This window comes from Phoca vitulina, unplaced genomic scaffold (assembly GCF_004348235.1).
Source record: "Phoca vitulina isolate PV1807 unplaced genomic scaffold, GSC_HSeal_1.0 scaffold1, whole genome shotgun sequence".
NCBI classification, from domain to species: domain Eukaryota; kingdom Metazoa; phylum Chordata; class Mammalia; order Carnivora; family Phocidae; genus Phoca; species Phoca vitulina.
The window spans coordinates 33,797,981-33,811,731 of NW_022589704.1; the positions used below are offsets into that span (position 1 = coordinate 33,797,981).

At 35.8% G+C, this 13,751-nt stretch overlaps 1 protein-coding gene across 1 annotated transcript in view; it reads left to right on the top strand.

Moving 5' to 3' along the window:
- Positions 1–13,751, top strand: part of TRAK2 (trafficking kinesin protein 2) — a 67,100-nt gene that overhangs the window by 26,779 nt on the left and 26,570 nt on the right. The window contains exons 2-3 of the mRNA XM_032404625.1: positions 577–860; positions 8,934–9,128. Coding sequence (XP_032260516.1) covers positions 770–860; positions 8,934–9,128 — 286 coding nt within the window. The 5' untranslated portion in view covers positions 577–769. The remainder of the gene's footprint in view (positions 1–576; positions 861–8,933; positions 9,129–13,751) is intronic.

Genomic DNA, 13,751 nt, shown 5'->3' on the forward strand with positions numbered 1-13,751 from the left:
ATATAAAAGCCTTTTAACAGTATATTTCCATTTTTCTCTTCCTGCTCTTTGTGCTATTATTGTAATACATTTTACTTCTGCATATGTTGTAGACCCCATAATACATTTATTATTATTATTATTTTACTTTAAACAGTTGATTATCTTTAAATTTTTTTAAACAACATTAATATAATTTATTATTAGATTGCATGTATTTCAAATGAACAATTTGATATGTTTTGACATGTGTGTATAATTGTGAAACCTCACCGTACACCACAATAATGAATATATTCATCATCCCCAAAACTTTTCTCCTGCCCCTTTGTAATCCCTTCCCCAGCCCCAGGAAGCCACTGATCAGCTTTCTTTTACTGTAGGTAGGTGTACATTTTTAGAATTTTAGGTAGATGGAATCATATATATTTTCTTCTTGTCTGACTTCCTTCATCCAACATAATTATTTTGAGATTTATCCATGTTGTATGAATCACTAGGAAAACATTCTTAATGACAGAGATTCCAGGTAATTGGACTGCAGTTATTAAAAAGTATGCTGAATTCTGAAGTAACTTGATGTGTTCTTTGTTTTAGGTCATGACTCCCCAGGGTATGATAATCACATGAGAGCACTCATTGCTGCAGATGTCATTTGACTCATCAGAAAAAAGCTGTTTAAAAGAAAATATCTGTACAACCAGATCCATTTTGAATGGCTTAATGGATTTCCTTTACTCTGATTCATACCAAAGCTGTCCTTGTCAACCAAAGCAAGAAAGGATCCTGCATGAGTCAATCACAGAATGCCATTTTTACATCACCAATAGGTGAAGAAAACCTCATGAATATCAATCACAGAGACTCAGAGAGTATCACTGGTAAGTCCAGTTTAATAAATATTGAAAAGCTATTCCTAGCATGTAAAATCTGCCATGATGAAATCCTGGCCTCACTTTCCAGCCTGATCTCCTGAAAGACCAACCGAATTAATCTTTCCTTCTCCTGGTCTCCTACTGAATTATCAAAATCTGCGTTGTGTGTTATGTGTTGTCTATGTTGGATTCTTCTGTACCGTGTGAGCCCTGGTCAGCTGGACCTGCTTCATACTTACCTTCCCTTCTTGTCTTTCTATTCATATCTTCCACAAGGACAGAGTTGCTTTTTTATATACCCTGCAAACACCTGACAACAGTTTGTGACACTTAAGAAGCTCTCAGGACATATAGGTTATTCAAACAACTATAGGCCCGTAAGCCCTTATCTGTAAGACCAAGTCAAAAAAACTCTGAACACCCAAAGTTATTTCTAAACTTTGGTTCTAAAATTCATTGGTGCACAAAACCTGACCTTTGTAGCTATTTCTAGACTTATTTCACTTAGTGTGAATATTTGTTTGCTGACAATGTATTAATGTATTTAAATATGGGGTGCTGCTACAAAACCAGTTGGAGTTGTTATATATCATACAGTACACACATAGCATTACTTTTCTAAAACTCCAAAAAATTCTGAAATCCATCCAAACCCAAAGTTTTTTCCATTTTTTATTCAGCTTTATTGTAACCTCTTTATTAAGATACAATAAAATGTGTCCATTTTAAGTGCACAGTTTGGTTTTCACAAATACATAATACACTCGTGTAACCATTAGTACAGTCAAGTTGTAGAACATTTTTATTGTGCCCCCAAAAGTTCCCTTGTACCCAGAGCCCCCCTCTCTCAACCACTGGCCCCTGGCAACCATTGATCCACTCTCTGTCACCATAGATAAAATTTGCTTGTTCTAGAATTTCATATAAATTAATCTGTGTCTTTCATGTCTGGCTTTTTTGTACAGCAAAATGTTTTTGAGATTTATTCACATTATGGTATGTATCAGTAGTTCAGTCATTTTTATTGCTGAAGTGCCAACTACTCACCTCTGCTGTTGTAGCAGAAAAACAGCCATAGACAATATATAAAAGAACAAATGTGATTGTGGTCCAGTAAAACTTGATTTACAAAATCAGGCAGAGGCAGCAGGCTAGAGCCTGCTCTGCTGACCTCTATTCTACAGCACCAACACTTGGTAATGTCAGTGTTTTTGATTGAAGCCATTCTAGTAGGTACGTCCTGGTATCTCTTTGTGGGTTTATTTTTCCCTGATGACTAATGATGTTGAGCATCTATTCATGTGCTTATTTGGCCATTTCAAGATCTTATTTTGAATTGTCTATTCAAATCATTTGCTTATTATAAAGTTTTTCTTACATTGAATTGTAAATGTCTTTATTATATATCCTAGATGTAAATCCTTTGTTAGATAAATGGGTTGCAGATATTTTCTCCCATATCTGCTTGCCTTTTCATCTTTGTTGTTGTTTTTAAGTAATCTCCACACCCAGTGTAGAGCTCCAACTCACAACCCTGAGTCCTATGCTCTACCGACTGAGCCAGCCAGGGGCTCCTGCCTTTTCATCTTCTTAATAATGCTTTTTGAAGAGCAAAAGTTTTACATTTTGGTGGAGTCTAGTTTTCAATTTTTTGCTTTCATAATAGTTTAAAGTTTTTTGTGTTGTGTCTAAAAAATCTTCACATACTTCAAGATCACAAAGATATTCTCCTTTGTTCTCTTTTATTTATTTTTTTAATAAAGATTTTTTATTTATTTCTTGAAAGAGTGAGAGGGCACAGAGGGAGAAGGAGAAGCAGACCCCCTGCTGAGGAGGGAGCCCGACAGATGGCGGGGCTTGATCCCAGGACCCTGCGATTTTATTTATTTATTTGAGAGAGAGAGTAAGAGAGAGAGAACATGAGCAGGGGGAGGGCAGAGGGAATGGAGAGAGAAATCTAAGCAGACTCCCCGCTGAGCAGGGAGCCCCACACAGGGCTCGATCCCAGGACCCTGAGTACATGACCTGAGCTGAAGGCAGACACTCAACCAACTGAGCCACCCAGGCACCCTCCTTTGTTTTCTTTAAAAGTTTTATAGTTTTTGTTTTAGCATTTAGGTGAGTGGTCCATTTTATACTTAATTTTGCATATGGAATGAGGTTAGGGTCCAAATTTTTTTTCTCAGTTGAATGTTTAGTTGTTTCTATACCACTTATTGAAAACACTGTCTTTCACCCTATCTTGGTAATTACTGTCTTGGTAATTTCATTGAAAAATCACTTGCATATGCATGTGTGGTTCTATTTCTGGATGCTTCACTGTGTTCCTTTAATCCTTAAGTCTGTCTTTACATAAATACGACATTGTCTTGATTTCTGTAACTCCAGTAAATCTTGAAATCAGGTAGTATAAACTCTCTTTGCTCTTTTTTCTTTTTCCAAAAATTATTTTGGCCATTCAAGGTCTTTCACATCTTTACATAAAGATGAGTCAGCTTGTCAATTTCCAATTGAATGGTAAATTACATAGACTCCAGAGAATTGACATCTTAAGACAATTTAGTCTTCCAGTCCATGAACACGATATATTTCTCCATTTATTTAGGTCTTATTTAATTTCTTTTAACAGTATTTTATAGTTTTTATTTTACAGGTCTTACACATTTTATTTAATTTAATCTTAAAAATTGTATTTATTTCTGCTACTGTAAATGGCATTTTTTATTTCATTTCATTCTCCAGGTGTTTACTGCTGGTGTATAAAAATGAAATTGATTATATATTGACCTTGTATTCTGCAACTTTGCTTTACTTAGTTTTATTTTTTTATTTAAAAAAAATTTTTTTTTATAGAGAGAGAGAGAGAACACGCCAATGGGGGGGGGTTAGGGGAGGGGCAGAGGGAGAGAGAGAGAGAATCTTAAGAAGTCTCCATGTTTAGCACAGAGCCCAGTGTGGGGCTCGATCTCATGACCCTGAGATCATGACCTGAGCCGAAATCAAGAGTCAGATGCTTAACTGACTGAGCCACCTGGGTAGCCCAGCTTAGTTTTATTAACTTTCTTATAGATTCCTTAGAATTCCCTACGTAAACCATAATGTTGTGTACAAATGGAGACAGTTTTGCATGTTCCTTTTCATTCTGGATGTGTTTTATTTCTTTTCCTTGCCTTCTTGAATAGTACAGGATCTCAGTATATTTTTTAATAAAAGTGATGAGAATAAACATCCTTGCCATATTTCCAATATTAGAGAAAAGTTACAGTCTCACCATTAATTTTCTTTAGAATGGCCTTTTTCAAATTGGAGAATTGTTTTTCTTCTCCCAGTTGGATAAGAGGTTTTTGTCATGAATGGGTGCTGAATTTTGTCAAATGCCTGTTCTCCATTACTGAGATGGTTTTTCTTTCTTAATCTGTTAAATGTGAATTCTGTTGATTTTTAATTTTTTCTATTTTTGAATTTTTAAGCCAACCTTGTGGGGAAAACCCGCACTTGGTCTTGATATGTTATCCTTCTGATAGATTGTGGATTTGATTTATTAATGTTTTGTGTGTATGTGTCCCATTCATGAAAACTATTGGTTTGTACTTTTTTTTTGCAAGTCTGTTTGATTTTGGTATTGCGGTAATGCCGGCCTCATAAAATGAGTTGTAAAATATTCCTGCCTCTATTTTTCAAAAGAGTTGGTGTAGAATTAGTATGATAGCATTTTTCATCCTTTTACTTTTAACTTACCTGAATATTTAAAGAACATCTCCTATAGAGAGCTTATGGTTAGATCGTTGTTTTTTTTTAATTCAGTTTGACGATCTCTACTTTATAATTGGGGTGTTTAGACGATTTGCATTTAATATAATTATCAGTTTGGTTGAGTCAGTAGACTCTGTACTATCATTTGTTTTCTCTTTGTTCCACTTAGTGGTTCTTTGTTTTTCCCCCATTCCTTCACTCTTTTGAACTGAGTTTTAGATTTTTGTTTTGTTTTGTTTTGTTTTGTTTAGGATTCCATTTTAATTCCACTATTGACTTCGTAGGTATACCTCTCATTTTTCTAGGTGGTTGCTCTGTGTTTGCAATATGCATTTTTAACTTATTGCAGTACATCCTCAAATAACATTATACTATTTCATAAAGTGACATCCTTACAACAGTAATCTTCTGTTTCCCTCATCATCCTATGTATTATTGTTGCTGTGTCTTTTACATCTACATGTTATATACATAATTAATTGTTATTTTTACTTTAAACAGTCAATTATAAATTAAATGAGAATAAAAGTTTTATGTAGTTACATACAGATTTGCCAGTTTTGTCAGTTTTTACTTCTTTTTGTAGATTGAACTTTGCATTTTGTATCTTTTTTCCGGAAGTTTAACATTTCTTGTAATATAGGTCAGCTGGCAATGAATAGTTGCACTTTTATGCTTGTCTGAAGAAAGTCTTTGTTACACCTTTTATGAAAGGTGTTTTCACTGGTACAGAATTCTGAGTTGACTATGCACTTCAGTGGCATCTCTTGTCATCCACTTTGCCTTGCTTCTGATGAGATTATTCTTGTCTTTGTTCCCTCAAATGTAAAGTGTCCTTTTTTCTCTCTCTCTGCTTTTAAGATTTTCTCTTTGGGGGGCGCCTGGGTGGCTCAGTCGTTAAGCGTCTGCCTTCGGCTCGGGTCATGATCCCAGGGTCCTGGGATTGAGCCCCGCATCGGGCTCCCTGCTCAGCGGGAAGCCTGCTTCTCCCTCTCCCACTCCCCCTGCTTGTGTTCCCTCTCTCACTGTCAAATAAATAAATAAAATCTTTAAAAAAAAAAAAAAGATTTTCTCTTTGGATTTTCTTTGTGTTATTCTGCTTAGAGTTGAGCTTCTTTGAACTACGGATCTATAGTTTTAATTAAATTTGCAAGATTTCAGCCGTTATTTCTTCAAATATCTTTCTGCTCTGCCTTTCTCCTCTTCTGTGACTCCAATTGCATGTATGTTAGACAGTTTGATACTATGACAGAAATCACTAATGATCTGTTCATTTTTTCCCCAGTTTTTTTTTTTTTCTTTATGCTTCATTTTAGATAGTTTCCATTACTATGCCTTCAAATCTATTACTGTTTTTTTCTTCTGGAGAATGTCTAATCTGTTAATGTTATCCAGTGAGTTTTTCAATTTAGATATTATACTTTAGTTCTACTTGGGTTTTATAAAGATTGATATAGCTTCTGTTTCTCTTTTCATCAAGTTTATATTTTCCTTTTAAATCTTTGGGCGTATTAATAATAGCTGTTTTTAAATTGTTTACGAATTTTATCACCTTTGTCATTACTGGGCCTGTTTCTATTCACTCATTTTTCAACTGGTAATGGATTACAATTTGCTTATTCTTTGCATATCTAATAATCTTTTATCAAATGCTATTTTGAATGTTACATTGTTAGATGTTTAGATTTTGTTGTCTTCCTTGGAAGACTGTTAAAATTTGTTCTGATGGGTCCTTAAGTTACTTTCTAATAAGGTCCATCCTTTTGAGGCTTGTTTTTAATTTTTGTTTGGTGAGCCTCTAGATCACACTTTAGATCATACTGTAGTATGCTTTATTCTAGCATTAATTTAATCCTACTAAGAGTAAGCATGGCCTTTCTAAGATCTTTACTGATTATCCCAACTGTTCATAAGGTTTTTCTCCAATGGCTAGATGAGATTCAGACCTCTTTTAGCCTGTGTAGGAGAGTGACATAATGTGGATATGAAGATATGGAGGAAAATTTGAGTGTAAGAGGGCAGACCAGTTTTGAGGCTCTTCAAGAGAAACAAAAGGAGTCCTTGAATCTAAATGGCCACAACGTGGCTAAAACAAAGTGGGCATATGGAGGGGACATTTGGAAGATAAAATGTTAGCAAGAGGGTTGTTAAGACTGGATAATCAGGAGAGTAGTAAATAGTACATTATCAGAAATACAGAAGGAGGGGTTCCTGGGTGGCTCAGTCTTAAGCGTCTGCCTTAGGTCGTGATCCCTGCTGGGCAGGAGGCCTGCTTCTCCCTCTCCCACTCCCCCTGCTTGTGTTCCCTCTCCCGCTGTCTCTCTCTGTCAAATAAATACATAAAATCTTTAAAAAAAAAAAAAAAGAAAAAGAAAGAAATACAGAAGCAAATAGAGGGAGCGAGTCAAGGATATTTAATCTACTAAACCTTGATTGTATACGCATTTTTAAAAGTACCTTTTGGAAGTAGGGAATTGGTAACCTTGAATTTTCACAGAATTTCATTAATGCGTATTAAAAGACAATTTCTAATTTAGATGGTTAGCGATTTTGTTAAATATGTTGTGGGGTGAAGAGGAGGTGACAGAGAAGGAATTGCAGTAAAGATTTTAAAATGTCATTTACACTAAAGATTTGCTAAGCAATTAAAATGAAAGAGCTGTCCTCTAAAATAAAATAAAATAAAATAAAAGTTTATAGGGAATAAAAGTTCTTTTAATGAATGTTAAATTTTTGTTGTTGTTGTTCGATTTTTTTTATTTATTTGACAGAGAGAGACACAGCGAGAGAGGGAACACAAGCAGGGGGAGTGGCAGAGGGAGAAGCAGGCTTCCCGCCGAGCAGGGAGCCTGATGTGGGGCTCGATCCCAGGACCCTGGGATCATGACCTGAGCCGAAGGCAGCCGCTTAACTGACTGAGCCACCCAGGCGCCCCTAATGAATGTTAAATTTTGTTCTTCATTTCCTGAATTGCCCACAAGCCTGTTTATAGCTCGGCATGTGTTTATAGTCAACTTCTTTTCTTTCAAGTATTAAACTGACAATCTGTATGTGATATATTTATGGCAGGACAAATTTGGATGATCGCATAGAATTTGTAGTAATAAAATTTGGTTGTATTTTTAGGGCTTTTAAAAAGACCTGCTAAGGGTTGAGAGCTTCTTTAGAACTATTTAAAATTTTTAATGTACCTTATCTCTGTGATTATGTAACTCATCTTTGTGATTATGAAGCCACTGCTTGTCCTAGGTAAAGAGGGGTATGTGATCTTGTCAGTTTACTCGTATTTGATTTATTAAAATGTCATTGTTAAGGTCAAGTAGTAGAAATTTACTCTTTTAAAATATGCTTTCTTAAAATGAACTTTGTTGTTCTTTGCCAGGGTAAGGATATGTTTCTTTATACCACCCACAAAGGAAATACCAGATCTCTTTATAAAGTGTGAGGGTTGATATGACATCCTGTATTTTCTCTATTTTAAGCATGTTAAAAGGGATAAATTTACTTTTTCTGTAAACTGCTAAATTTGGGAAGTGTTAAATGGGGGGCAGTATTTGGAACAGGAAGCCAAGAGCAAACACATAAAGGCAGAGAAGCCAAGTGTGTTCAGAGATGTATGCAGAAGGTAGCTAGAGGTGTGTAGGTGAGAGTATGATGTGAAGGGTATTCAGGACTTCATATGTACCACATCTTTCAAAATAAAAATGATGAAGTACTTATTCCAGTACTTGTGCTGGAACACGGTGCTGAAATGTTAACATTACTAGTTAACATTTAACCAATAAATGTTAATTTTTTGATATCTAGCTACTGTAAGAATATACTGAAATGTAATTTTTCCAAATTTTGAAGAATCCTCCCACAGCGTTCAAATTTTGTTATTAAAGAACATGTCATTTTATTCCTTTTGAACTAGCTATTTTCTGCTCATTGTTTTGTGTTGCCTTTTTCCCCCAAGCATATATGTTATTTGAGATCAGCTCTCTTTTAAGCAACACTGAAGAGACTGATAAGGAGGAAATAAGATATTTGTTCAAATTCATTTTAGTTTTTAAAAACATAGTTATATTCACCAAGCAATATATTTTTAAATAGGGTGTAATTAAAATTCATGGTATTATTTTTACATAGAAGTTTTCATATTAAAGAAACCTAGAGAAAGACCAATTATAGTACCAACATATATTAATAAAAATCACTGGAGAAATTATCCTGGCTAGTGTTTCTTTGGTTATCCTACTTTGCAAACTAATTTCACTGATGTTTTCTCTGTAGCCTAGTAAATTGGAATATATTGGCTTCATTTACATGGAATCTCCTTTTTAGATGTCTGCTCCAATGAGGATCTCCCTGAAGTTGAGCTGGTGAGTCTGCTGGAAGAACAGCTACCCCAGTATAAGCTAAGAGTAGACTCTCTCTTTCTGTATGAAAATCAAGACTGGACTCAGTCCCCACACCAGCAGCAGCATGCGTCTGATGCCCTCTCTCCCGTCCTTGCTGAAGAGACTTTCCATTATATGAGTGAGTATTTTTTTACCCTTTTAGAGTTTGTCCATTGAAATAAAGATCATAAGTATCTTGGTGTTGACTTTTAAAACATTTGGCATCCCTAGGCATTGTTAATTGTGTACCTACTTTAACTCAAACTGATTTCACAACAGAAAGAGATGATTCTGTGTTATGTCTGAATGCAGCGAGTTTGTCATTCTTATGACTCTGAGTGTCTGGGGTTACAAGCAATACTCAGATGTTTCCATTTCTCCTTTCTTTTATTTGATACTTTCCTCAAACTGAGTAGAGAAAGGAACTTAAAAAAAAGTAGTTGAAATTTTAATTTAAAATTTTAATATCCTTTATATCTCAAAACATTTATTATCCCAGTAGTTTGATATCCTGAGCCATCAGCTATCTTACTTTATACTTTCTGTTAAACACTGTCACAGGAACAAGGTCAGTCATTAAGAAGCATGGTTTTGGGATACATAAGTAGTTTTAATAATTAAACTATGGAGACCTTTTCGCTTTTGACCTCATTCCAAACATCTGCTTCAGGCTGAGCTGACTTTTTTTTATTCATTCACTATAAAAATGTCGTGTGCATAGTAGCTATTACGATATATAAAAGTCTGTAAGTTCAACATTGATATGTTTGTAAAATTCTTCTCATTTGAGTTAGATATGACATTGCATCAGTTCCTAGACATTTTCCCAGTGAGTGCTTCAGTGTCTTTAGTGATTGTTGTGAAATACTAATTTTCATAGTAATCATTAACTTCTAATGGTAGTTTTCCTAGAACCAGGTTACTTACTGCTCAGGAAAAAAAAATTGTAAACGTTTAAACTTGAATTAGAATATCAAGGGACTTAAATAAAACTGTTTCTTCCTCAATAATTCTTGTAAGTAGCTGAATATTAAATTAAAGCTCTTAAGGTTTTCTTAACTTTCAAGTTGGAGAAGTTGCTTGCTTGAGATTTTCTGAGAAGTGCTTGTTTTTTATTTCCATCTGTCTTTGTCCCATGCATTTTTAGATTTGTGAAAAGAAACTTCACATTGAAATTTCATCAGGATAAGTTTAGTTTCTGTCATTATTTTGATAAAGTAGCACAGAAAGTGCCCCTTAGTTTACCTCTTTGTCATATATGCCAGTAGAGGATGGAACTGTAGCTAGAAATCTGTCTTAGATCATAATTTCATGGAGTTACTTTTAGGAAGAATTTAAATAAAAATAAACTTCTTTGGAAAATAAATGATAATCAAATTCTAAAATACTTGGTTTTCAGGACCCCATACAAAGTAAATCATAATGTTCAAGAGAGCAACTTAAAACTTAAGATTAATAGGATGTTACAGATCCATACTTCCAGGGTCCAGAAAACTATCCTAGTCCTTTAGTCTAAAGGTACTATTTTCATTTCAACAATTTGAAAATTGAACTATATATGATATACTTAAGATCATGAAGCAAATAAGCTAGGATTATCATTGGTCCACTAATACTTTATCTCTGTATTATACCTCAATTTCACTGTTATTTTAAAGATATCAATTCTTTGGGTTAACAGTTCACTCAAATATAAGTAAACTTCATTTTGAATTTGCATCTTATGAGTGTAAAAGATAAGTGATTTACTTTATTTAGCAAATTGATCAATGTTTTAAAAAGCCAAGATACAAAACATTCTCTGAGCCTTTCCAACAGTTTTCTGTCCCTTTGAGATGTCAAGATCTGTGGTTGTGAATAATTATTATGTACCCTCACAGGCCATCCTAGGGTTTAGCTCCCTGGTACAACTTCAGCCTCTTCTTATCCCTACTTCCCTCACATACCAGTAGATACTCCTGCTCCTTAAAATGAATTTTAACAACTAATGAAAAGAGGTGGCGCAGGCGAGGCACTTTCTCTCTTTTGTAACACAAAGAAGTTGGAACGGTTGTGAGAAGAAAAATAAATTTGGAAGGAAGCATGGGCAGAGTTTTGGGTTGGGAGCCTACCTCAAGTGGATGAAAGGAGACTGGATGTTCTCAGAAGGCCCCACCAAACCAGAAAGAGATTGTTTACTTTTAAAATAGAACACTTGAGAGCAATGGGTGGGTCCAAAAAAATAATTCCATCCTAGTCCCTGCCATATATAAAATTTAAGATACTCACGGAATATTTTGCATGCAGAACAAGTCATTTCAGGATTTCCTTAATCTTACTGAGAGACCCAGAGTGAGCTGTGGGTGGGCAGTGCAGTCATAGCACATCATAACAGAAAGTACCATTTGTTCGTGGAAAGGCTAAAAATAGAAAGAAACCTCATCTGCCTTTCAGGGTATTTTTTATTTGGGCATAAGGGATCACCTTGCATAATAATGCATAAGAAAAAAGGGTTAGGGGGAAATGATTAGTCTTATAAGTTTTAGTTAGGAGCTCAACATCACTTGGGAACTTGTTAGAAATGCAAATTCTTGGGCCCCTGCCCCAGATCTACAGAATCAGAAATTCTGGAAGTGGAGCACAGCAGTTTGTGTTTTAACAAGTCCTCCTGAGTGTACTGATGCACACTAAGATCTGAGAACCACCAGTACAAAGCATTGTCAACCAAAGCTATATGGCCATTTCATAGTGATGTTCATTGGAGAGTTTAAGGAATTAGGGAGGGTGTACAATTTTGTAGAGAAATACAGTTGTAGAAATAATTACTTCTGCTTAGACTTTTCCTCAAGGTCTGCCCTCCAAAATTATTAATCTATACTGGCAGGAAAAGAAATATAACTGATAATGTTCAGGAAGCAGTAACTGTAAGTCAGATCATGGAGGTTAGCATATTTATATTTCCTCTCAACCAATTCCACAAAATAATTAAGTCATATGCCCCAAGACACCTATTGAGTATTATCTGTGGGAGAATTGAGAAAATTGTCTCACTCAAATCATTATATGTAGGGCTTAATTCTCCCCTGGAACCCTGTTGAGAAAGGCTGTCCTAGATGGTATATATCATCAGACACCTTCTTTTTGTTCTCAGTGCTTTTGAAGGCAGTTTTTTGTATTACAGAAACGTTCTCCATATTCTAGCAGCAAGAGCAGTGGTCACTTCTTTGGGATTAAAACCAGAAGACCTGTCTGTAGTTACCAGGAGCTCTTGCGGCTTTGACTATGCCACGTGGGTGGTTTGTCTTTCATTTCTGTTTTTTGTTGCTTGTTTTTGATTTTTTTGCTGCGAGAGGGTTGGAGAGATTAGAAGTCTTCTTAAATTTCAGTAATTGTGGTAAAAACTCTAGATCTCACCGATATGAGGAATTCTCAATCTCAGGAAACAAACTGAGGGTTGCTGGAGTGGTGGGGGGTGGGAGGGATGGGGTGACTGGGTGATGGACATTGGGGAGGGTATGTGCTATGGTGAGCGCTGTGAATTGTGTAGGACTGTTGAATCACACACCTGTACCTCTGAGACAAATAATACATTATATGTTAAAAAAAAGAAGAAGATAGTAGGAAGGGAAAAATGAAGGGGGGAATCGGAGGGGGAGACGAACCATGAGAGACTATGGACTCTGAGAAACAAACTGAGGGTTCTAGAGGGGAGGGGGGTGGGGGGATGGGTTAGCCTAGTGATGGGTATTAAAGAGGGCACGTATTGAATGGAGCACTGGGTGTTATATGCAAACAATGAATCATGGAACACTACATCAAAAACTAATGATGTAATGTATGGTGATTAACATAACATAATAAAATAAAAATTTTTTTTTTTTTAAAGATTTATTTATTTATTTGAGAGAGAGAGTACATGAGAGGGGGGAGGGTTAGAGGGAGAAGCAGGCTCCTCGCTGAGCAGGGAGCCCGATGCAGGACTCGATCCAGGGACTCCAGGATCATGACCTGAGCCGAAGGCAGTCGCTTAACCAACTGAGCCACCCAGGCGCCCCAAGATTATATTTATTTATTTGACAGAGAGAGACACAGTGAGAGAGGGAACACAAGCAGGGGGAGTGGGAGAGGGAGAAGCAGGCTCCCAGCTGAGCAGGGAGCCCGATGCGGGGCTCGATCCCAGGACCCTGGGATCATGACCTGAACCGAAGGCAGATGCTTAACGACTGAGCCACCCAGGCGCCCCTAAAATAAAATTTTAAAAAAATGAGAGAACTATCAAGCACCATCTCATATAAATTACAGAGATGTCAAAATGGATTAACATTGGCCCTTCCCATCCTCAAAAAATGTGAGGTTGAGTGGTCGATGTGAAATTATGCAGAATTAGAACTTAAAGTAAGAATTGGTAAAGTACTTAAGTATATCCCCCCCCATATTTTTTCAGGAACATAAGATTCTCCAAATCTTACACCAAAAATGTTGAACATTAATTAACAACCTTTGAAAACCAACTTGCAAAATTGTTCTGTAAAAATGTTTAAGCATTTGAAAATTCATTTTTGCTCTCTGAACGAGAGCTGCTGTTTTTTGATTGCAAAGATAACATTTATTCTTCCTGGAAAATTAGTAAAAGATTAAAAAGAAAACAAGAGATCAGCCTAATCCCTACCCAGAGATAACCACTATAACATTTTAATGTGTATCCTTCCAGCCTCTCTTCTGTATCCATATGTAGAAGATATGCTCACAATTTTAAAACAAAATTGGGATCTGTGTTTTGATA